The 24,870-nt window shown below is 46.0% G+C and overlaps 1 protein-coding gene across 8 annotated transcripts in view; it reads right to left on the minus strand.

Annotated features, from left to right (window-relative positions):
• Positions 1–1,236: 1,236 nt before the first annotated feature.
• Positions 1,237–24,870, minus strand: part of SCML4 (Scm polycomb group protein like 4) — a 125,375-nt gene continuing 101,741 nt past the window's right edge. For 5 of the 8 annotated variants that reach the window (XM_086707536.1, XM_025925807.2, XM_086707535.1 and 2 more), the window contains 2 exons: positions 15,491–15,636; positions 1,237–12,708 (listed from right to left, as the gene is read on the minus strand). In XM_086707536.1, coding sequence (XP_086563662.1) covers positions 12,583–12,708; positions 15,491–15,636 — 272 coding nt within the window. In that variant the 3' untranslated portion in view covers positions 1,237–12,582. The remainder of the gene's footprint in view (positions 12,709–15,490; positions 15,637–24,870) is intronic. The other 3 variants (XR_015251452.1, XR_015251451.1, XR_015251453.1) reach the window with 3 other exon arrangements.

Below are 24,870 nucleotides of genomic sequence, written 5' to 3' on the forward strand. Positions count from 1 at the left end.
GTTATTTAATCTTTATTTTTGAGAGAGAGAGACAGAGTGCAAGTGGGGGAGGAACAGAGAGAGAAGGAGACACAGAATCTGAAGCAGGCTCCAGGCTCCGAGCTGTCAGCACAGAGCCTGACACGGAACTCGAGCTCATGAACTGCAAGGTCATGACCCAAACCGAAGTCGGACGCTTACCCGACTGAGCCACCCAGGCGCCCCTGTTTTTATTTATTTTTGAGAGAGAGAGAGAGAGAGAGAGAGAGAGAGAAGGTGTGAGCAGGGGAGGAGCAGAGAGAGAGAGGGACACAGAAGATCCAAAGTGGGCTCTGCATTGACAGCAGTGAGCCTGATGCAGGGCTCGAACTCACCAACCATGAGATCATGACCTGAGTTGAAGTCAGATGCTTAACCAACTGAGCCACCCAGGCATCCCAGAATCTATTAAGTTTTAAGTAAAACAATGATGAATAGAGAAGGCTTTGGTGGTCTGTACCCCCAACGCTCCCCAAGAGCTATCCCTAGTCCTTCCTCTGGCCTTACACAGCCACAAAGAGCACTGGCATGGGAAGCCCCCTCCCTGCCCCTGAAATGTTTTGTTGAGAACCATGCTGCCTTTGTGAAGGATCCTTGCAAACCACCCGGGACAGGGTGGCACCCTTTGAGAGGGAATTGGCAGGTCAGGGTAAGGACGGGATCAAAATCCAGGGGCAGTCGTGACCCCCAAACAGCCAGAGGCACAACCAACCCACTGGAGTAAAACAGCTGGGATAGGCTTTGAGACTCAACTGACAGTGTCTGAGAGGCTTTTACAAGCACTGTAATTTATTTCAATTCCCCTGAGTATCATCGGAGGCAGCCCTCCATGTGTCCCTGACAATTGACCAGGAAGGAAATCCTAGAGGAGACACTGGTCCAAGATGACCCTGGGCAGACACCTGGCACCTGGGGCTCTGGTCAGATCTCACGTTCCTTCCCCACCTTGGGCTGCCCCCTTGTACTCACCCCCAAGAACAGGAAGGTCAGGGAGACAGGAAGTATTGTCAGTAGAGAATCCCGGGCTCCTGTAACAAGTCACTCCCAGCCAGGATGGTGCCGCCAAAGGAGGCACTACAGGCAGCCGCGAATCAGGACTTTTTGGCCTTGGCTGCCAAAAGACCCCCTTTTTGAAAGGCTTTTCCTTGCTATCCACCTATGGGAATTAGGGCTAATGAAATAATAATGAACATAAAGAAGTTGCTCAGAGAAAATATATACGGTCTCACATAAATTCCATTCTTTATTAAAATACAGAAATACTTTTTACAGCATGAACAGAAAATACTGCATTGTCTTGGAATCTTAAGATTTAGAAATTTTACTGAATCACTCCCAGGCCCACAATACACTGTACTAGAAAAAAAGAATACTGCATCAAAAATGAAAAAAGCACCCCAAAATATTAAAATCATTAAGGCCAGTAGTGTTTATTTAATGAAACTACATATCTGACTCTAGTGTACCTACCAGTCACTATTCAAAGGAATATATTAAAAATAGATCTCTAAATAATGAAAAAATTGGCCCAAAGGAAAAAAGCTTATGTACAATAACAAAAGGCTTTGAAAAATTAAAAGCACATTTTGATATGGTGTCTTATATATAATCGTCTATTACCGTAAAAAATGAGCACATCAACTCACTCTGACAACATGCTTGTTTGGAGCCTACTTATTGCACATGTGAGATCTGTCACTGTATGCAGTAAGAATACATGTATGTTCATACACAGATAATTATAGTATAAACAGTAAGTGATGAAATTAAATGAGAGGATAAATAACTTTAACAAACTACATTTTGAGGCACATGAGGAATAAAATTCATGTTCTTTCTAAGTTACGGACACAGCATCTTTTTTCGCCCCTGTTTTTTGTACCTTAGTGTAATGCTTATTTGCATTTAACCTAGTTATCGTATGTTTGCATGCTTGGCAAACTGAATTACAGAACCAAATTGCCTATTACAATTTATCATTATGTGACACAATTACATAGAAACACTTCGAAGTGAGAGGATTGTCCCGATATTAGGAAACACTGATTGCATCATGCTTACAAAGAACAAAAATTAAGGAGAGGCTCTTTCCCCAGGTGACAGAGTTTACTGCTCTTCCTCTCCAATGGAAATGCTGTTCCCCATTACAACAGGTTCTATTCATTGATTTCTGGTCTGCAAAATTAGATCCATTGGAATAATAATAATAAAAAAAAAAGCTAGCCCCTAAAATGACACCATTTCCTAGGCTCAAAACTCCACACTCTCCAAGCACTTCTAAATAAAGCCTGGAAATGAAGTAATGTTCCAGAATTCCATTACGTCCACAAAAAGTGAAAGCACAATGAATTTTCGAGTAGTTGGAGTGTCTGCAATACATGTACCAGATCCTCCTTGCACACGGGCCTTGGCACAAGCAGTTGATGCATAAACTTTCACTGGATGACCTTTATCTCAAATTCCCAAACCCAATCATAAATACACGCATGAATGTGCATACACGCACCCTTTTCAATCTTTAGAAGGGAGGAAGACTATCCAGTTAGGGAAAAGGCAATGCGGTCAGCCCTATTTTTCTCTTACCGAGACAGGGAGATGACCTATTTGTGCCTTTGGTTTCTGGCTTTTTCATGCAGGGCACGGTTAAGGACAGGAACTTTACCAGGGAGAGGATTCGGCTGTCACCTTCCCAGACAGAGAGAGATCAGAACGCCTCCTGCGTGGGCATATTGGAGTAGGGAAGCAGAATAAAGAGGTGGAAACATGAGATTAACTGAGGCTGGGTTGAAAGAGAGAATCTGGCAATGAACTCCTCAACTTACAAAACAAAAGGCATAACATTTCAATCATCATCATTCAATCTTGCAAGCTTAGAGAACATGGATTTCCACTTGCTCAGGTGCCCTCGGTATTTTATCAAGAGCCTTGTCAGATAGTTACAGCCTAGCCTGGCTAGTAAAACACAAACCTTCTGGCCCAGTGATGCTTTGTGATACTACAACGGCACTTAATTAACAAAAAGTTTTCACTGTTAGTGTAGAGGAAAAAATGGCAACAGAAGGTAATTTAATGAAATGATGTTGCTTCATCCATTTTTATTGCATTTTATTGTGTGCGTATAGAATCAAAAGTAAATTTATCTGCAAATGTACTTAAAGGAAAAAGTCTTTATATTAATAAAATTATTTCTAGGTATATACAGGAGAGAAAATAATCAACCGATGTCTATAAAATGGAAATATTTGCTGTATAAAGCAACTGATCTTTCAACATTTCTGGAGGATGAGAGGAGAGGAGCTCATTTTCTTTGACTATATCAAGTGATCAAAGATATAGCTAGAAGATGACAACAAATTAAATATTGTGGTTTTGAATACAGTGGTTTTGAATAAAAGAAATTAAAGTTCTCCAAATTCTCACACTTAGGCAGCAACATTTTCAGATCCTGTAGTGGAAACAAGTTTGACTTCTAGTAAGAAGGGTATGTGACCATGCTGGACAAAGGCCAGGCATAGAACATCCCCTTTCCAGAATTTTGCTGCCTCTCTCTCTCCTCTAAACTACATTTTCCTTTGAGAAACATATCATCATCTTTCCCTTCCCAGACTTCATACTGCACACCTTCTCATCACACTTGTAAATGTCTAAAAACAAAACTTCACCCCAGAAATGCTTCTGACATAGCTCATCATGCCTCATCTTTGATCCGGGCTGGCCCTCCTCATTTAAACTGAGACACTGGCCTGGCTTTGGTCACAGGGGGTGCAGTCAGGGTTAAGTGGGTCTGGACAAAGCTACACGTTCTATAAAGAGCTGTGGAATGATCAAAATTGCTACTGGATGTCGGAGTGACTCGAGGCAGATTGCAGGAGCCAGCGTGGCTGGGAGAAACAACTCATGCTTCTCAAGAGGTATGTCAGATTGTCTCCAGGTCACCTGGGCTCTTGACCTTCAGGACTGAATGAAGAGAAATCCCTACGGGGATGAGCATTTGGGCCTGTGCTTGAGGAAAGTTGATGAGTTGTATCAGTGAGATGTCAGGGTGAGTCACAGAATGAAGCATTTAAAATGACAGGACTAAAAATAAAAGGGACAGAATTCTTATTCCCAAACTCAAGGACAGACTGAGAGGGCTAGACCTTGAGTAATGGAAAGAGCAAGTGGAGATCAGGCTGGAAGCAGGATAGAGCCAAAGAATGCTGTAGGCAGGTGGTGAGGGGATAGTGGAAGGCAGGCAAGGATCAGGACTACTGGGCCAGTAAGTGAGGAGGCCACCTGTTAATTCTTTATTTCTCTCTCCACCCACCTCTTCTGCCCAAAAAACATTTGATGTAGTGGAATGGAGAAATACAGAAAGGGGGAAATGAAGAAACACAGAGATAGGAAGGAAGGAAGGAAGGAAGGAAGGAAGGAAGGAAGGAAGGGAGGGAGAGAGAGAGGGAGGAAGGGAGGGAAGGAAGGAAGGAAGGAGGGAAAGAGAAAAGAGAAAGAAAAGAAAGAAAGAAAGAAAGAAAGAAAGAAAAAAGGAAGAGACAGAAAGGAAGAAAAAAAGGTAGAAACTAATGAGAAAATGATGTTTATGTGGCTTCGAAGAAGAGTTACATGCCTGTGAGAGAAGAGGATAAGAAAATATCTGGATGAAGTCAGGGGGAGAAGCAGAAGCTACAAGTCATAAAATACAAGAGTGAGGAGCCTACAGCCCCACTGGGCTTCGCTGAGAGTAACTACTGTCAGCACCTGCAAAGCTCACCTGGATGCCCCCTCCTCTCCTGGTGGAGGAGGTGGGGGTATGGGGTTGATAACTCAGAGAGCTTGTTTCTTTTGCACTGCCCCTTGATCTGCCCCCACAGAGTGCTGTGGGGCCCATGGGAGATGATGTGGAGAAGGTTCTACACTGGAGGTGAGCTGTTCAGGTGTCCCTCATGCTTCTTCCTCCCAATTCCTCTGGGATCGGGGCTCTAGATACAAGAGCAGTGTCTGCACATTTGCGTGCACTCACAGCATCAGCTCACCATGCCTAAAGATACAGCGATAAGATTACTTTAAAATGAACGCGGTGGGTGTTACACATCAGGCAATGTCGCCCTTCAAAGCGGTTTACGCGTTGCAACTCCTTACACCAACACCTGCCTGATATAGTTAGGAAATGAATTGTGGCTCTTATTGCTTTAAGCTTTTGGACCAACTAAGGAAACATACAAGGAAAAGACAAACTAATGAGTACGGAGACACACCGTTTTAAATTTCAAATGGATTACCTGTGTCATTCACCAGGCAACATCCCAGTGGCTTTGACTTGCTCCAAAAAGAAAAAAAACATCTACCCCCACCAAGGGACGACAGTGCACTTCCAACCACACTTTGAAAGAATGTGTTCTAGCTTCTAAACATGACTCTAGAAGAGATGTACTAAAAATACCCTGAGTAATGACAACATTCTAGGAACACGTGCCCAGGCTCTTAAAGGTGATTTCTTTGAAGGTGAAACTAAATTTTGAGGTGCTTATGAAAAAAAAAAATTGGTCTCATGATTCTATTCTCAGTGCTCCTATGGAACCATTTGGGAAGAAAGAGAAGCCCCAGATATTTCTGAGTCTGTTCTCAAGGACAGAGATGGTAAAGAATGAAAGAGGACAAGGAAGGTTCTCTTCTATCCGTGTCCTGCAGGCTGTGTCTTCTCAAAGAGGCTTACTACCATCCATACCTGTGACGGAGTGCCTCATGCAGGAGGCCCAGTTCAGCTACCTGCCCACTCTGAGGGGAGCAAGGTACAGGGAGTGTGGGGGTCATGGAAAGAGCTCTGTGGCCCTCCCCCAGAGATGCTTACCTCCCTGCACAGTTTACCCGCAGATGGAAACCCGACGCATTTGTGCGAGGCATCACAGATTGCGAAGGAGAAGGACAGGATGCTTAAAAGTAAAGCTGTAAGTACGACTCTCTAATGCCTGCAGGAGACCACTAGGAATGTGAGATCGTAAGACAAAAAGATGCAAGTCGGTGACTGGGGAGGTTGGGAGAGCCAGGAATAAAAGGTGTCAGGCTCCGCTTTGGCAATTCTCCTTTCAATAAAGATAACGGGGTTCAAAGAGAAGTTAGTGGTTTTTCAACAAAAATGTGAAAACCGGTCAAGCATTGTTTCACATGGTTCATTAACAAGGTGTCTTTTATACAGCAAGTGCTATGCAAGGTGCTAGATAGTTCCTTTTTCCAAGCACCAAGATTTAAATATTTTCGTAGAGGGGCACCTGGGTGGCTCAGTCAGTTAAGCATCCGACTTTGACTCAGGTCATGATCCCACAGCTTGTGGGTTCGAGCCCCACATTAGGCTCTGTGCTGACAGCTCAGAGCCTGGAACCTGCTTTGGATTCTGTCTGTGTCTCTCTGTCCCTCTCTTGCTGGTTCTCTCTCTCTCTCTCTCAAATATAAACATTAAAAAAATTTAAAAACTAAAAATACAAAAAAATATTTTCATAGAGAATCTGCTCCATGAGCCAGAATTTTATCTAAGTAAGCTACATAAACCATGTGTTATGTTTAGTTTGGGGTCTGATATCTAAATCATTGCTAGATAGTTCTTCTGATTAAGATAGAATGCTCTAGAACGCAAAACCTCCCTCTTCAATGCCTCCTTAAACATCCCCTCAATTCCCACTTCCCACTTCCTGTTGCATTAACTCACAAATGCACAGTCACTCACGCATGCACACACAAGCATGAAATGTAACTTGGGTTTGGGGTTATAACTGCATAACTCTTCAGACCTTCACGACAGACCATGTTTTTTTCTGTCATCAATTATAACTTGTTTTTCTCTAAACTAAAGCTTCCTTAGTTCATTATATCACTAATGAGTACAATTAAGAGATAGGCCCTCGGTACCTCACAGCATTTTTTCCCCAGTTAACGAAGCACACGGCCTTATAGATTCATTCACACAAGCTTACGTAACTCATATTGCTTGTGTGACCACAGCCAGATTTACGACGACACTGAAGATTCTCCCAGGACACCCTTTGTGTGTGTGTGTGTGTGTGTGTGTGTGGCCACAGGAATTTTGCTAGGTTTTCACGACAGGGCTGATGAATCTGATGGCCACGACCTAACTAAGTTCTACATTTATATAAAGCGTCTGCTCCTCTATTCTAATGTAACAGAGCGGGGATCTGCTCGCCAACATCGATTTGTATTATAGGTGCGGTTACTGCACGGACAAGCTCTGTTAAAAAGAGAAAGATTGCAGAGTTGGCTTCATCTCAGACGTCTGTGTCTGATTCGCAGACATCTGTGTCTCCCTGAGAAAGAACTTTTTCACAACCAGAGCTGTCCAACAGAGAAATAAGCCACTTCCTATGGGAGTGAACTCCCCGTAATGGGACGTCGTCAGGCACAGCCATTTCCCAGGGCTGTGGGGGAAGGCGGTCCAGTGCTGGGTGGGGAAGGCAGAGCCTTCCTGAGATGTGGGGGTGCTACATTTATGTTGGAGGCCGTCTCCGGTCACCCAGGTTGACTGTGAAGTGACACTCCATCAGGGCCCGCTATTTCAGAGTGAGCTGTTGGGAAACACAAGGCTCTGGGCGTGTTCCAAAGTAGGATCTAAGGGAAGACGCCTGTGTCGGCCTTTTGTATGAAGCACCAATGCACAGAACCAACTCCGAGGCTCAGGTCACATGGTAGAGCAACAGAGCAGAGCATGATGGGCCGGCAGCCCGGAGCAAGTCTGAGTGGTCTACTTAGACCGTTTCGACGGAAAGACGCTGTTGTCTCCGCAAGTATCTGACCTCATTATTTGATCGACTGCTGAACTAGCTCTTCCCCTTTGGAAGTGTCTCCACTCCTCTCTCCTGCCCACCTCCTCTTAATGTGGACTCCGGGTACAGCCTCCTAACCTGGAGGGAGCTGTCATTCCTAAGTTCTGCTTTCCATCTCTTCCTCTGGAGGAACTCAAACTCAATGCTAAGTGTGAGGGGCTTCTGTATGGGTCTGGGGCCCTGCTTGTGAAAGGGAGGGAGCGAGGAACAGCAAATCCTTTTCTAAACGCCGTGCTTTTGCCCAGAGCTGCGTCTCCATTAGGGGAATTTCCTGAAGCCTGCGAGAGCCAGGGTGAACGGTTCTTCTTAAGCACAGTGTTTTGGTGAAGTCCGTGTGTGATAATACCACTGTAACCACAGAGGAATTTACCACAGGAAGTATCCCAGCTGTGACTTATTAGCATTAGAACAAATTACACAAAGCAAATTGTTAACAGACATGTTTCCATAATATTTAACTGGTGGCCATAAATAACAGAGATTCTCTTTCAAGTCAAGGTTAGATTTTCAAAAATCCAGCTTCCAATTGTCCAGGAAGGAATCGTCTTCGATTAGGGTAACCACTGGGGGGAAGGACTCCCTGGAACTTCCCTCGACAGCACAACAGCACAACCAGCAGTTGGGCTGGAAGCTCAAGGGCCGTGTGAGCGAAGCGGGACGTCGACCCCGGGGTGACATAGAAGGATGGAAAGAGGAATGACTGCATCTCTAGACTTCTGGATTCACTTCTGGGGTCCCCAACCGGCCCTCTCATGCCACCAGGAATATAAGACATTGTGAGACAACAGCACAGCTGGGCAACTACTCAGTTCGTGGAGTGTGTTTATGGTACAAAATAAACCACATCCACCAACAGGTTTTCATCCCTCTCCTTAACAAAATATTGCAGCTTTAAAAAGGTCACCTCCTCCCTCACAACCCGATGTCTTCTTATCTGAGGTTTAAAAAAAGAAAGGTGAGTCCAATCTCTTCATCCTGTAACCCCACCAGGGAAGAGTTGAAAAAGTGCCCTGTGAGAGCAAACACTGGCACTCACCTGCTCACATGTATGAAAACCTGACTATGGAGACATCAAGGAGAATATTTCCATCTTTCCCGACTTTCTGCCAATGACTAAATTCAAGTCCTTGGTCACTGCTGGGAGTTTCCAATTATCTTCAGAGTTACGACAAAATTCTCCTAAAGCAATCTCAAAAAATAATTAAAAAAATGATTTTAATTAAAAAAAAATTCCATACAGCACATAAATACAAAAATAGGTTATTGCTGCTTCAAGGGTTGAGGCTGTTAGAAGAGGTGCTCTTTTATTGTTTTCCTATGAAATTTATAGTTGTATCTTCCCTCTCTCACGGCTTTCCTCCTCAAGTAAACCAACCTTCGCTCAGGATTCCTTCCATTTGGTTCTCCTGAGGAGTTCTTCATTCCTTTTTCCTGATGAAAGGAAAAAACCCCGGCAGCTCCACTGAAGAGAAATGATGGGAGCCCGGTGAACGCTCTGGTGGGCATTCTAAACAAGGCGCTCAAGACGTCTGTTCCCTGCCCCACGGGCTGCCTGGCTAGGTCTCTGCCTCAGTCACAGGGGCCCTGGACTGGCTTGACCCGTCCAGCCAGCCTGAGGGATGCAGGCCCAGAACCCCAGAACCGTCCCCCAACTGCCTCCAGGGCGCACCCTGCTGGCAGCAGAGGGGATAGCTGGTCATAACAGCCTAGAGTGGGTTCTGCTCCAAGTTGCAGCTGGGAGGCATTCTAAACCAAGCAACTGTAAAACTGATCCGCTCTCGGCCTCTTCTAGGCTCTTCCAACTACTGTTAGAACTAACACACACACACACACACACACACACACTTTTTACCTGAAGTCTTCACAAAGGGAATCATGCACTTATAAAATACTTAAAATGATTTAGGCAACAGAATTGTCTTTAGATTTAAAAAAAAAAATGTTTGACACAGGTGATTGGAAATGTCTGGACATGCACACACACACTCACCCACTCTAATTTGGAATTATGCAAAACTATATCATTATTCACTGCAACCTGAAGCAAAGCTACTGCCATGGAATAACAAGTGTGAGGTTCCCAAAATAAGCTCGCGTTTGGACGAGAATGACACACATGGCCTGACTCTTTAAGGTCCATTTAGAGGAAATGGCCTGGCATGTTTTACATTTGCTGAGCTATTTAGCTGCCTGGTCTGACAAGATTTTTGAAAGGGGTGAAAATTAATTATAATTGCAGTATTGCTACAATAATTTGGTTGGCTAATTGCATTTCAGTGCAAAAACAGGCAAGGAGGAATTTCCTCCCTGGGTTATTTTCTGATATGGCAGCATTCATTTTAAGAGTAATGAGATTTTTAAAAAGTCAAACCTTAAATATCATGGCTTCAGCAATCTGTCCTGCTTAAAGTTTAATGCAAAATGAGATCGCACCTCCGTGAGAGCAGTTACACGTGAACATGGATCCAGTTTTCTCCTAGACTTGAGAGGAGAAAATCTCTCTCCCCCGAAAACTACTCACAGTATCTCTTTGACATTGTTTGGGGATGATTTTAATTTGGGGGCACCAATGCTCCTGCTTTTGTAGTGAGGGAGGCACTGGTGAGGGTGGGTAGGAAGGTTTGAAAGTCTCCCAACAAGGTATGTGTTGGCAGAAGAGGCGCGACAGGTCTGAGAGAGGAATGTGAGTGGAAACCCACGGATGCAGAAAGGGTGGGTGAGTTGTGGTGGGGTTTTCTGGGCCTCACCATTTTCACGTTGGCTTTTGAGGGAACTTATCTAGCTCCAGACCAGCCATGAGCACTTAACTTAAACTCTGAGGGACAGAGTCATTTTATCTAAGATGTTGGAAGACTCTGTCCCAAGGCCTGATGATACCGGGGTAGCGTTGTCAGGTGCTGAAAGCAGCAGACATGAAGCTCTCCCACAACCTGATGACTCCAGCTCAATTCAGGGGCCAGGTTTAGGACGGTCTCCTCCTCCCCTTCTCTGCCATGCTTTCAGTCCAGCCACCAGGTGTGTGTCTAAGAAAGGATTTTGCTATGATGTGCTTTCTCGATTATCGCTCATCAAAATGGGTCTAACGGCATGGCATGGAATCTTCCTTAGGATCTTCATCTAAGTTCTACCTGATCGAAGAGAAGATCAGCATTCAGATCTACCCTGGCTGCCCTCAAGGTCGTACAGCCGCTGTCCTGCACCAGGGCACCTGGTTGAAGGATGAGGGGCTGAAATCCCACCCTGCTCCAGCCATCAGGTGAGACCCCTGCTCTGCTCTGCCGGCTGCATCCCAGAGGAAGGTATGCTTTCCCTAACTTGCATTTTGGCCATGGGAGGCCCTGAGTTTTCCTTGATCCTCTCCCTCCCAGAGACTGCAAAGTCTAGCATTCATCTCCTCACCTCCAAAGCTATAGATGTTTTAAGAGGATATGCCCATGGCGAAGGTGAATTCAGTTTGAAGATACGCTTCCTGTTCAGTGAGGAAGGAAGAATAAAAGAAAGAGGGACAGAAAGAAAGGAGAAGAATAAAAGGAATGGAGATGAGGTCACCTTCCTGCCTATTCAATTGTGGTTTCATCGTCCTTCCTTGGACACAGCTGCAAAGGGGTAAAAAATCAATTTTTTTTCTATTACTTCACGGTGAGGAAGGAGAAAACCTATTTGTAAATTGAATTAAACCCAATAATAGCATGTCTGCGTATTTGTTGAGAACTAGAAAAATTAGCTAGCGATACAACTACGTAATCCAGCAATGTAACTAGAAATCAGCACTCTTCCATTTCAAAGCTTATCTGAGACATTTTTCTTCTTCTTTTTTAAAGAAACACCCATGGCTAAATGTCACTAAGACTCTTCGGCGTGCCAACACATCAACACCTCAGTAAGGACTCTGAAAAGGAAGGGACTCCAAAGCCCCATCTGGGAAGAACATACTTCCAGATTTTTGCCTTTGCTGCTTGTGCATCTCAGTCCATCAATAATGACTGGGTATGAACTAGAATGCTCTAAGAGACGGTTTCTTCCCAAGTTGCAATCTGTGGGGCTGACTGTGGAAGAAATTCCCCGTGTCTGTGTAGGCTAGATCTTGTCCACAGAGACCCTAACCCATCCACGGAGAACCGGATCAGCAGGCTACTGCAGTGAGGGTCCTGAAACTTCATTAACAGTCTGCCCTCTAGTGGGACAACACAGTATTTCAAACAACTAGGAATAGAAAAGACTTTTTTCTTCTCTGTCAGAGGGCAAAAGAATTCAAGTTTTCCAGATAGTGCAAAGTGAGGCATTTTTCCCTCATAAGACAGCTTCCAGAGCTGAATTAAGCAAGGCTCACAATGATAGGTCCCCAGGGCAGAGTTAAAGACAGGTGGTGCTGTGGTGGAGACAGAGGTCTTTCTTCTCACATCTTTGTGAGAACGCTTCAGGGTTCTTCTTGGGCAATAGCATTCAGTTCCCTGCTCTCTCATCATAAAAATATGACCCACTCTAAGAGCAACCAGCCTATCAGGAACGTTAAAATAACAGGCTTTTCCATAATTTTTGGCAAATCATTAACACAGAGGAGCCTTTCAAAAGGGTCATGTTGAATTTTTTGTTTTTAAAGGCAGAGATGCACATTTTTTTTTTTTTAAAGGCCAAGTCTTTGTGGCTGTTAATTTTAAGAAGAGAATCCATTTTATGATGGTGGCTGGATGTTGGTAAGGCAGAAGATGATCTTGAGATCTGTTGTCTGGACATTGCTTCTATCTTTTAAAAACCTTCAGAATTTGGCTTGCTTCAGTTTATCAATATGGTAGCACAGTTTCAGCGCGGGGCCCAGCTTCAGACCCAAGTATTTCATGATCATATCACTCTTCAGCAACAAGAGAGCATTGCCATCAATCTCCTGGCAGAACAGGATCAGAAAAAAGAAAATCCAGAAGGTGGTCAGAATAATAGAACAGTGGCTCTGGTTAACATGTGGTCAGGGGATGAGGCGAGGGAATATGGATTTACTCATATATACATCTCTTAGTCCCAAGGCAATCTCTTCTTTAAAAAATAAATTAAAGCAAACAAATACTATGTGTTCCTCTTCCCATAATCTCCCTGAGGTCAGATGATACATTGGATCTTTCATATTCCTGCTCCCCCTACTGAAGGAACCAAACATAACTCCAGTTATGTTCCCGATATCCCCCACATGATATTTATCTCCTTATCTGCTCTAGGACCAAAGAAGCAAAAAATTTACAATGGACTTAATGTTTGTGTCCCCACCCAAATTCAAATGTTGAAATCCTACCCTCCCATATGACAGTATTTGGAGGTGGGGATTTTGGGAGGTAATTAGGTCATGAAGGTGGAGGCCTCAAGAATGGGGTTAGTGTCCTTATACAACAAGATGGCAGTCTGCAACCCAGAAGAGGATTCTCACCCTGATCCCAGACTTCCAGTCTCCAGAGCTGAGAAATAACATCACTCTTGTTCATAAGCCAGCCAGTCTATGGTACTTTGTTATAGCAGCTTGACTGGATTAAGACAAAGTGTCACCTGTTAGACCCTGAAACTAGCAGTTACTTTCCCATTTCAGGTGCCGGTACGAGGCCCTGACTGCCTTCCATCCCCCTAATCTCTTCTATCTTTTCTTGGTAAGCCCACTGACCTTGAGCTGATTACCAAATTGCTCATTCCATTTGGTGAGGGATTTCAGGTGTCTGGCCCTATCAATAATTTGAGGTGGCAGACAACTAAATAATGCACCTACTTCATCCCAGGATTCAGCACAAAGAACTACTAAGGGAATGCCAACCCCTCGTGGTCGTGGTATTGTTCCGATTTGTCTCTGAAAATGGTAACCTTCCAGAATGCGTGTACAATTCATGAACCTACTAAGGCTGGGTTTCCTCATTCACCTATCCTGTTATTTTCAGGTCACAAGAGACAAAGGGTAGAAAGTGTGGGTGCTCAGGTTGGGAGAAGAGGCAGTTACAGGACTCATAGCCATGCAAGGCTCACCAGCCCTTGTTCTGCATCTATGCAGCCAGTATTGATGGAATACCTACTCTGTCACTCACTCTCTGTGTCGTTGGCAAAATGGAAGAGTGAGCAGATCTCAACGATGGGCCTAATATTCTCTCTTTACCCCATCTCCTAGACTTCCACCATCCCCTACCACTCTGAAGGAGAGCCAGACTCCTCCTACCCAGATCTGTCTTCACATAACCCAGTCTATGGTCCCTGCTCTCAAGGCCCCATTGTCCAGCGATGTTAAATATATCCCTAATGAGCGCCTGGGTGGCTCAGTCAGTTAAGCGTCTGGCTCTTGGTTTCGGCTCAGGTCATGGTCCATGTGGAGTTTGAGCCCCATATCAGGCTCCATGCTGACAGTGTGGAGCCTTCTTGGGATTCTCTCTCCCTCTCTCTCTGCCCCTCACCCTCTCATGCCGTCTCTGTCTTTCTCAAAATAAATAAATAAACTTAAATATATATATATATATATATATATATATATATATATATATATATCCCTAATGAAATGTGAGTGTCGGGTTAGAGCAGAAGTCTCCCCAGATCTGAGAGTATGGTTTCTATGACAGAATCACCAAACAAAAGTGAGAGACAAGAAGGAGAATATCATGGTAAATGTGGCCAGCCAGAATAATGTTCCCTCTCTTCCCCCTTAGATGTCTACGTCCTACTCCCCTAACCTGTGAGTATGTGAGGTTACCTGGCAAGGGGGAATTAAGGCTACTGATGAGCTGGATTTAAAATGGGGCGGGGAAGGGTTCCTGGATTACCGGGTGGGAGAGACAGCATCATCGCAAGGATCCTTACAAACGGAAGAAGAAATCAGAAGACAGAACTAGAGTCGGCAGCCTGGGCAGGACTCGCCTGATGTTGCTAGACTTGAGGATGAGGGCAGAGGCCTACAGGCCAAGAAATGAGGGTGGATCCAGATGCTGGGAAAGGCAAGGAAACCAATTCTCCCTAGAGCTTCCAGAAAGGAATGTCAGCCCTGCAGACGCCTTGATCTCAGCCCGCCAAGACCCGTCAGACTCCTGACCCACTGAACTGTAAGATAATAAATCTGTGTTGTTCTAAGCTAGATGTTTGTGGTAATTGGTTCTAGCAGCAATAAAAAACTGACATAGTAAGCCTGGCAGACGAAGTATTAATTATTACCTTTTTTTTATTTACCATATTTATAATATTTCAGAATCTCTTAAATATATATTCTAGAATCTCCGTACTAAGAATACCTGCTACCTGAAGGCTAACTATAAGCCAGGTGCCGTGCTGAACACCTTACGTGCATTTTCTCATTGAACCCTCAAAGCAGCTTAGACTATTAGGCACGGTTACAGTTTGCCCGGCATATTGTAGGTGTGCTATAAATGTCTGTTGAATGCGCAGACAGACGGATGGATGGGCAGGAAAACAGACACTCCTAATAACGGCCGAAATGAGGGAACAGATGGGACAAATACCCCTTCTTAAAAACAAAACGAAGTGAGAAGCCTGTAGTTCCATCTGGCCTCCCTTGAGTGGTGGCCCGAGGCTTAGCTGAGACCAGTCCCCCTCTGCAGCCTGCAGCTCCCTGAACCTCGCCCTTCCTCCATGCTCCCTCCACCCCCGCCTCCGGCCCCCTCCCAGGCCAGGCCTACCATATGCGTGCAAGTACTCACGTGCTTTCTGAAGAGTTCCACGTGAGGCCCCAGAGCCTGCGGGTCAGCGTCTTTCACGAACCAGACCACATCCTCCACAGTCCAGGTGGAGGGGTTCCTGCTCCGGGGCCGCCTGGCATCCTGTCCGTCTGGGGAAGGGCTTGAGGCTGGACGGGTGAGCACACACAAGGAGGACATTAGACACCGGGATGATGGCCTCAGTGCCTACCTGGTGCTGCCTGCCCCCACCTGGCCCTTAGTCCAAGGCTGTGGCCTGAGTGACCTCCTGTGACAGAGAAAGGCTGGGAGAGACAGCCTGCAGCACGGGGAGGCCACTTCTGGAGGCAGACCCTCCCATCCCTGCAAACGACCTCCGCTCTCCCACGGAGTAAAGCGTTAGAAAATGGATCTCCTTCAACCGGCTGTGCTTCTGGTCCATGTTAGTTTTAAAAAAACCCTCCTGCTCAGTTCTGTCTCAGTGAGCCCTGGACCTCCTTAGCCGGGTGACCAGAGAAGCCTTGATAAGCTGAACGTCCAAACTGGCCCCTACAGTGCTAGGAGGCCAGAAAGAATTCAGATCCTTTCTGCCTCCCCTGGTTACACCGAGACATAAAGACATAGGAGAACCGAGGTGCATTTTGGTCCTCGTTCTGGGTCTCTGCTGCCAGTGCCGGGAATCCCGCTGTGAGAGGCGCCTCTTCTCTGCATGTGCAGAAAGGAGACATCCTCTCACTGCCCCAGGCACAGAGTGCCTCCATGGCCCCCTGCTCTTCAGAGGACTTGCCCCAGTCTCCCCTACTAGCATGAGAGTTCCTTGACAGCAAAGGGTCTAATCCTGTGCCTGGTCCCGAGCTGGTCCTTGATACGTGATTATTGCACGACCTGCACCATTCCTTAAATGCATCCTCCACATGGCAGAGTAAAAGGTACAAGACAAGTAAAGGAGGAAAAAAGTAACGAATCGAATGCCTGGCCATATCTAGAGGTTGACTTTTTTCATATGTCCCAAACTAACTCCTTCTCTTTCTCCAGCACCAGGTTCTCCTCCTATCCGTCAGGTTTCTGAAACCACGGTGATGTCCTACTTCTACCTCTCCTTCTACTGCCCCTTATTTGCTCCCCACCTTTAATTATTCTTAAGCTCTTAGGAAGATGCCTCTCACACTGGATCCTCCCTCCCACCCTGCTGCCCCTATCGGAGATCCTCTTACCCAAACCCCTGCGATGGGTTCCATGGGTATCCTTGCCCTGGGCTCTCTTCCTTCTGGGCAAAACTGTCTACTGCCTCAATGCTTTCTGTAGACCCAACCCTGTCTGTGCCCCTTGCCTATGTACTGACTCCAGAGTCCATACTGTAGCTCAAGGTCAAGGACTCTCTTATAATAACATCTTTCCTTCTGAGACTGAGGGGAAGCGCTTTTGTGCCAGAGAGACCTAGGAACAAACCCTGGAGCCACCCACTGCTACCAATTTGACCATGACTCAGCTCATTAGCTGTAAAATGGCAACACTGTCCTTTAGGAAGGGCAAGTGTCAGACTGAAATGGGATTAGGCCTAAGCCCTAGGGCTACCATGCATCAGGCACTCCACAGAGGGGAGACACCCTGCCTGCCTCCACTGCCCTCCTGCGCACTCCCATCCGGGCACACTGACAGAATGTCTCCCTAGCTTCCCTTCTCCATCTTTAGCCAGGGCTTTTGGCTTTTCTCCAGAAGCACATACCCTCCCTCCTTTCCACAGAAGCTCCACCAGCCGTCAAAACCCAGGCAGACCCCTTCATAGGCAGCATTTCTGTGTCCTGCCATCTGGACATCACATTCCTCTGCCTTTAACCCCCACATCTTTGTTCTCAAGACGCTTTCCACATTCCACCTTATACTGCAGTTACGCGTGTCTATAACCTCCAGTTAGATTTACATTTCTTGAGGACAATCATTTTCATCTCCCCCCATCCCATCCCATTCATTCCACAAACATCTACTGAGCATCTCTTCTGTACCAGGTCCTGGGCAAAGTGTCTGGTGAAAAACAGGATCCTCTCATTACGGGGTTTATAATCATTGACTCCTCCACAATTCTAAGTAAATGTGTTTGTAAATATGGGCTCAGGAGGTGTAAAATGAATAGATAACTCACATAAAGGACTTGAGCAGGTAATCCTTAATCCTATTTTCAGGCCCAAAGAAAGTGGAGGCTCTGAACAATGAAGCAGCCTCCCTACAGAATAATTCTACGTGAAAAGTCCAGAAGCCTTCACTTCCACTTCCCCCTTTCAGTCTCGGGGCGCAGTGGTTCTCTGCTCTCTCTTTCCGGCTCCTCTTTTTAACATGCTCGAAAAGTGCACAGCTCTCCATTAGTGCTGAGCAAAGTACAACATCACATTTCCGAGTGTGCCCTAAAACCATAATGGTTCAGTTGAGAACTGGATTTGCTTTGAGATTTTCCCTGCCTTTTCCTTGCCGGACCTGGGAGGGTCCCCGAACGTGGGTTGGCACAGGGCATTTTGCCGGGAAACTGTTAGTGCACCCCGGAGCCGTCTGAATGCGGATGCATGCTTGTTCGAGATGATTTCACTGCATTTAAAGACATCTGCATTCAACATGGGGACGAGGAATCACAGAAATCATATTCGCCCTCGATCCTGCCCCATCGGTGCTTCGGTGGTAATCAGGGTGATAAAAGGTGCTCTGATTACAAAGGCTGCAAGCCTTTGGTGCCAAGAATGATTTTAGAGTGATCAGAGCAGAGGTCAAATCAAGTTTCCTGTATCTGACAGGAAAGAAGAATACCAGACCAATTCACAGCATCATCCCTGGGAGCCCAAGCTCCTTGAGCAAGGTCAGGGCACAACTTTCCTAGTGGTCACAGCCAGGGGGTGAGCAAGAGGGGCGGGATCATCTTGACTGAGGAGGCTCTCCAGGTGATGGCTGTGGAGGGAGGTGGCCCAGTTGGAGAGTGGCCCCGGTGCTTGCTGTGGGCATTTTTCACCTTTCCAGGATGAAATGGCACCAGCCGGGCCTGGCTGGCTTGGGAGCCTCTCTGAGGGGGTCTCTTAGTCATACAAGACAGAGAGCAGCAGGAAGCCTGCCACACCTTGGAAATTGCTCAAGATCCAAAGCACATAAACTCGCTCTAGAAGGAAGAGAAATGGAACTTTCCAGTGGCAGGTTTGTAAAGCCTTTGCAGTGGTCTGTGCTCACAAAGATAATAAATACGCTAACCCCCCTCCAGTGGCTGTGAATGTGTCAGGAAGACAGATGGGTCCGGCCTGACACAGCCAGGCCAGGCGGATGTGATTGGACAGCAGGAAGACATGATGGATGTGAAAAGAATCTTGTTCTAAGGGACTAGGGCATGCAAAGTGCTCGCCAAACGCCTTTATGGGAAGGCAGGATTCTCCATGTCAGAGAACTTTGTGTATGTCATGTCCCTTCACTAGAGCTACCGGATTCGGTGAAGAGTGAAACCCAGTTGTGAATGGATGTGTAGGTGAAGGAGGTGGGGGTTATTTCTAAAGCCGATCTCGAGTGCACCAGGAATAAATGCCTACGAATCAGTGTTTAAAGCAAGCCCGGGCATTTTCACGGCACAGGGACTTGCACGGCTGTCTTTGAATCTCTGTGTCTCATACCTGCCCACAACCACATGCATAATTTCCTTTTGCTCATTCATAATTCAAAGAAAACTTTTGAGCTAACAATAGAGTCATATGGAGGAACGGAAGGAGCAATGAGCCGGGAGTCAAAATCCCTACCACCCACCAGCCGTGTGAGTGTCTTTGTACTTCTCAGGTGTGAAATAAGGGAGTTGGGAAGAATCTCTAAGGTTCCTCTGCCTCTGATATGGTTGTGGTTTGTCCCGCACAACACCCGGGGAGTCACCTTGTTGTGTATCAGAAAGTCTTATCAGTGTGTCCATGAGCAATGCACACTGAATAGAGTACCAATGGCCAAGCTTGTAGCCCTTCCTGGCCCAAATCATTCTCCGTGGGCTTTAGTTTCTTCATCTTGCTGCTCAAGAGTATCGTAAGAATCAAGTATGTGGCTCTGGGCTGGAGCCTGACAAAGAACATCTTGAAGGGAAGCCCATCGGTGTCCAAAAGGGACCCCTCAGTGTCCTTCCTCAGGTTTCTCTGAGTCCCCTGGGCCCTCTCGGCATCTCTAGCGCTGGATCTGGGTTGGAGGGGATGGGGGTGAAGGCCAGGGAAGGGTAGATCTGTTCTCAGCTCCTCCCAGTGACCTGGTCCCTGTAGAAGGCACCCTTCCTGGAAACAAGGCCATGAGGAGTGAGGGAGGTGCCCAGCCTAGCCCACAATCTGGGTAGCATCAGGTAGTTTAAAACAGTGTTGTGTTTCATTATTTCTGTGGTAAGAATTTTCAAGACTGTATGAGGTGAGAGAGATAGGAGACAGAAGAGCACCTGACCAATCCTCAAATTTTAATCAGATTTTTCTTTTATTCTTTCAAGACCAGTTGACATGCTGCATGAGAAGAGAGGATGCCCCGAGAGACAGGAGAGACGAAAGGCCGAAAATGAGGCCACACTGGGCTGGATCCTTCTCTACCACCACAGACATGTGACCTCTGGGCAAGCAATCTGACCGCTGCCAGGAAGCTTCCAGCCACTCCCCACGGTCCTTCCCTAGCCAGCTCCTGCTTCCCTGTCCAGCTGGCTCCACTGTCACTTCTCCGGGAAGCTTTTCCCATCTCCCTGGAGCAGGCTCAGTGACTCCTCCCTAGCTGATCCTCCCATAGCATCATATTTTTCCTTGGAGGGATAGTCACTGTTGTAATGAAGTTTGTGCAATATTGTTAACGTCTGCCTCTGTGGAATTGCACACTGTCAGAGAGCAGGGCCCACATGTGTCTTGCTCACAGCTCCATCCTTAGACCTGGGACGAGCCCCTGGCATAGTGTGCTCAGTAAGTATCTGCTGGCTGAGGTGGAGCAAAAGCTGTCTGAGATTTAGTTGCCTTGCCTGTCAAACACCTACCATGTTGAGAGGATTAAATGGGATGATGTGAAGCATTAACCAGTAAGAATTAATCAAAAGGTAGTTGCTATGCTTCCTATTGTTATGATGTGTCATTCCATAATGGCCAGTAGGTTTGTCTTGCTAAAGTCCATGGTCATCAGCTTACCTCCCTGTTCAGAAATGTCTGGTTCCCACAGATGAAAGCTCAGTCTGCTCGAAGTGGACCCCAAATCTCCCAGGGTGATTTCCCTCAGCATCTCTGCTCAAACTCTCTTCTCTCCCTGGAATGAATAAGCCCTTGCCACACTTTTGCTCACGTCAACCCCTCCACATAGAGCGCTGTCCCTATTCTCATTTTCTGATTGGACGGTCTCTCTGTCCATCACCCAACACCTTACCCTATGGAAGCTTTACTTTCTTCTTTATTTTCGTTCTTTCTTGATTCTGAAACTTGGACCTAACTGTGGTTGGGACTTCTACAGCATGTCCTATTTAATGCAAAAGTTAGGAAGCTTTTGTTATCTGAAAACTTTATAGCTCTTGATGCTTGCATGTTGGGTGGGAGAAGATGTTTATATGTTGGATGGCGAAGAGCTCTCAAATTTTTACCCGAGTATCAGCAAAAACCAAGGAAATGGGTCCTGTGAATACATCCCCTCAGAATCCACCGGCAGGGGCTATAGGTATGATCTATCAAGACAGCAGGGGGCAGGGGGAATACTCACGAGAGAAGGCTGAGAAATTTGTCATGTCATCCATATCTACCCTCCTGCCTGCAGCCTCATGCAGTTCTCTGGATTCTGTGATTTTAAACCATTTTGATTAGCACCACAGGGGAAAATCCTTTTTTAGGTCCCCTCCAGGGTTTATGACTTAGGTCAAACCCTCCTAAAGAGGTATGGCTTCTTCAAACCAAGTACTTACACTTGGGAAGCAATTCCAGAGCAATCCTGAGCAATTCCCAGGGTGGAGGGCAAACTTCATAACCCTCCAGAGTGCCCACAGCAAGCACCCAGACTGGCAGTTAAGTGACAAATGGGTAAGGAGGCCAATGGTTTCCTCTCCTACTTTAATATACTGCCATTCGATTCAGCACAGCTTATCTCCATGGGTTCCAGGTATGTTTAGCTGCACGGACTTTGTTTGAGCAAAGCGTACATAGAACCCCGCTCTGCAAATGTGAAGAGGCCCTGGTTAAAGAGGGCAGGGTGTTGGGAGTCCTGTCTGCTCCCATCCCCTCTTCCCTATCCCCTAGAGCTTCGAAGGGACCCCCTGAAGCCTACTGAAAGTCTGGAAATCCCTGGGGTAATTTTGAAAGACACAGGCTTTGGAGCCAGTTAAAGTGAAATCCTGACTCGACACTTGAATGACCTTATCTTGATCTTCACTTTCTTTATCTGTACCTTGTATATAATACCTACTATAATAATATGTACATATTATAATAAATCATAAAATACAACTTGCAAGAAGTCATAAATAATGTATGGAAAGTGTCTGGCTCTTGGTAGGTGCTCAATAAATAGTTATTTAGTATGTGCCTCAAGCAAGCAGGCTCCTATTCTGGGGCTATGGAGGATTTGGATATGAGCAAGGGACCTCACAAAGCTGAGGGTCTGGTTCCTACTGTGGGACAGGGAAGAGAAAGTCCTAGAGATGAGAGAACAAAGTGCTACAGAAGGAATCGGAAGGAACAAACATTTCTAATTGGGAGGTGTGGCTGAGACTCTCGGTCACCTACTCAATATCTCTTTTTGCACTTTTTCCTTTATAACGGAAACCCTGATTTCCAGCAGGGATCGTGGTTTCTTAGAACAAAATCATATTTCCCAGTTTCCCTTGCAGTTGGTAGCCATGTGACTAAGTTCTGGCCAATGAGATGGAAGCAGCAGTGGAAACCTCTCTCAGAGATGCTGGCACTGCCCTCCTACATCTTGATGCTAGAGTGGACACAGCTGGCTGGCTTTCTGGTATCTATGTTTCCATTTAGCACACTGGTTAAAGGAATCTTTGGAGCATTCGAGTTAATGTGCCTACAAAGGGTGAATAATTTTCTTTTTTCTTCAGTATACTAAAGAGGCTCAATAATGAACTTCTACCATTACATTTTGCAGCTAAAATGAGGAAGCTAGGTGGGTGAGTGTGTGATTTTTGAACATCCCAAAGCCCCAAAGCGTCCAGCTAATTATGGACAACTCTGATTTGCAGGGCATCAAAGTTCTCACTAATATTTCTAAGTGGTGAAAGAGGGTATTCAGGGTACAGTTAGTGTTTTGCTTGGAGCGGAAGGTAACAGGCACTGGTGGGCTCCATCTCTCTGATTTTACCCAAGATCCTAAGAGGCAAAGCCCTGAGTGAGGGGGGATCTCCTGGGGGGTTAACCAGAGCTCTAACAGAGAGGGTTCTCTCAGAGTTGGTTCCCAGGGAGGGTCTGGGCCACCCCTCAGGCAGACCCCCTCAGACAGCTAACTGGAGAACAAAGGGCTGGGGAGGAGGCGACAATAAAGGACAAGAGAGTTGTTGAGGGAGTGATAGATAGGAGGGCATCCCAGCGGGGGAGGGAAGCTACCTTGAGATCCCTTTGAAGGATCTAAGATTCCCCTCATCCAGGGGTACCAGATAGACTGGGATGGAGCAGACAATTCTTCAGGTAGTGATAGAAGTTCTTTTCATCCTTTTATTGCTTAAATCCTACACTTACGACATCGGGCCTGATACTCCACCAACTTGACCAGAAGACAGGGTAAATATCTCCTTTTTAAAAAATGGCAACACTCTTAGAATTATGAGTCAACTCAATCAGGCGATGACCTGCGATCACCCTGAGCAAATGGGAACTGGGTTGAGGAGAAGAGGTTGACAGGAAGAGACAGCTAAAAGGCAGAGGGGCACCAAGAGGAGTGTTTTGACAACCAGGGGCAACATGAGGACACTGGCATCATGGTAGGGGACACAGAGATAATGAATGTTTATTGAACTACTACATGTCAGGTGCTACAAAAACTCTGGGGATAAGCCTAGGAAATAAACACTGCCCCTCATTTACTTTAAGATGTTGATTTGTGCCAAATCTTGTTCTCTTCTCTTGTTCTTAAAAATCAGGTAGAACAATGTCTCTCCCCTTTGGAAAATGGGCTCTGCCCACTCAAATCTTCTGCATGGCTGATGGCTTATGTGACAATGTTGGGAAGTAGTCTGCAGGGTGCCTCTACATTTGGCAAGAGCCCCCGTGGCTGAGGGATTCTGTACTCTGCTCCTCAGAACTGCCTTCTGCGCAAGGCATTCCTGCCTACCTTTCTATCTATCCTCAGCCAGGAAAGCCTTGTGTGAGATGGGGGAGGTCTTTGAGGGGAACACATGGAGGATGTTGGATCATACAAACTAGCTCATCACTGTGGCTTCTCAGGGCTACTGGTAGAGAGATCCAAGGCTCCAAACAAAAATGTGACTTGTCAAAGAAGACGGCCAACCCATTGGGAGGCTGCAGAGGGGCAAGATGAAGACTCCCCAACTCCTCAGCCTGGGGCCTCCTCTCCTCAGCAGCTTTCAGGTGCAGAGCTGCTGGGCTGTGATTGGGTGAGAGATGTGTTCACGTGATCTGTGACAGCTAATCTTTATCGAGCTTTTACCATGTCCTCGGTCTGACACTAAATACACGTGTGAACTTATTTAATCCTCCCAACAAACCTATGAGATAGATGCTGTTGTTATCATTCTAATTTTACAGGTGAGGAAACTGAGGCACCGAGAAACCCAGACTTGCAAAAGGTCATACAGTCAGGAAGTGGTAGGTCCATGATTCTAGCCCAGTGCATCTGGCTCCATATTCCATGGATTATCCACTATGCTTTACAGCCTTTGTTCATTAATGAAATACTGAAGCTTGAAAATGATTTAAAAAAACAAAACAATTCACAATAGACACAAAGCTGTCCCTAGAATGAGAGCACTTTCATGCATTGCATCCCAACAAGGTATTACAAGGTAGTATAACCAGCATTAAGGAAATGTTGTTTAACTCTGGTTCTGCCCATGTATTTGTGTCCTACAAATGTCACCCACTATGCAAGAAAAGATGCTTTATTGACATCTGGTTCTTCTTTTTCCTGGCACAGAGATGATCTACATCTCTCAGATTCCCTTAGAGTTAAGTGTGGCATAATGGCCAGCTCTTGCCATGAAATGTGAGTGGAAATGACGTGCATCATTCTCAAGCTCTAGGGAAGAGTATGTGACTTCCTCACTCACTCTTTCCCTTTCTACCCAGTAGGTGTTTGGGACATGGAGGCCATAGGGGATAGCAGGACCACAAAATGGACAAAGTCTGAGTCCCTGATTTGAGATGCATCCACCACCTAAGAACACCCACCTTGGACTCTTGAACAAAAAAATAAAATAAATTTCTATTGCATTTGAGCCACTGTAC

This window comes from Puma concolor, chromosome B2 (assembly GCF_028749965.1).
Source record: "Puma concolor isolate L17-30 chromosome B2, mPumCon1.1.hap2, whole genome shotgun sequence".
NCBI classification, from domain to species: Eukaryota; Metazoa; Chordata; class Mammalia; order Carnivora; family Felidae; genus Puma; species Puma concolor.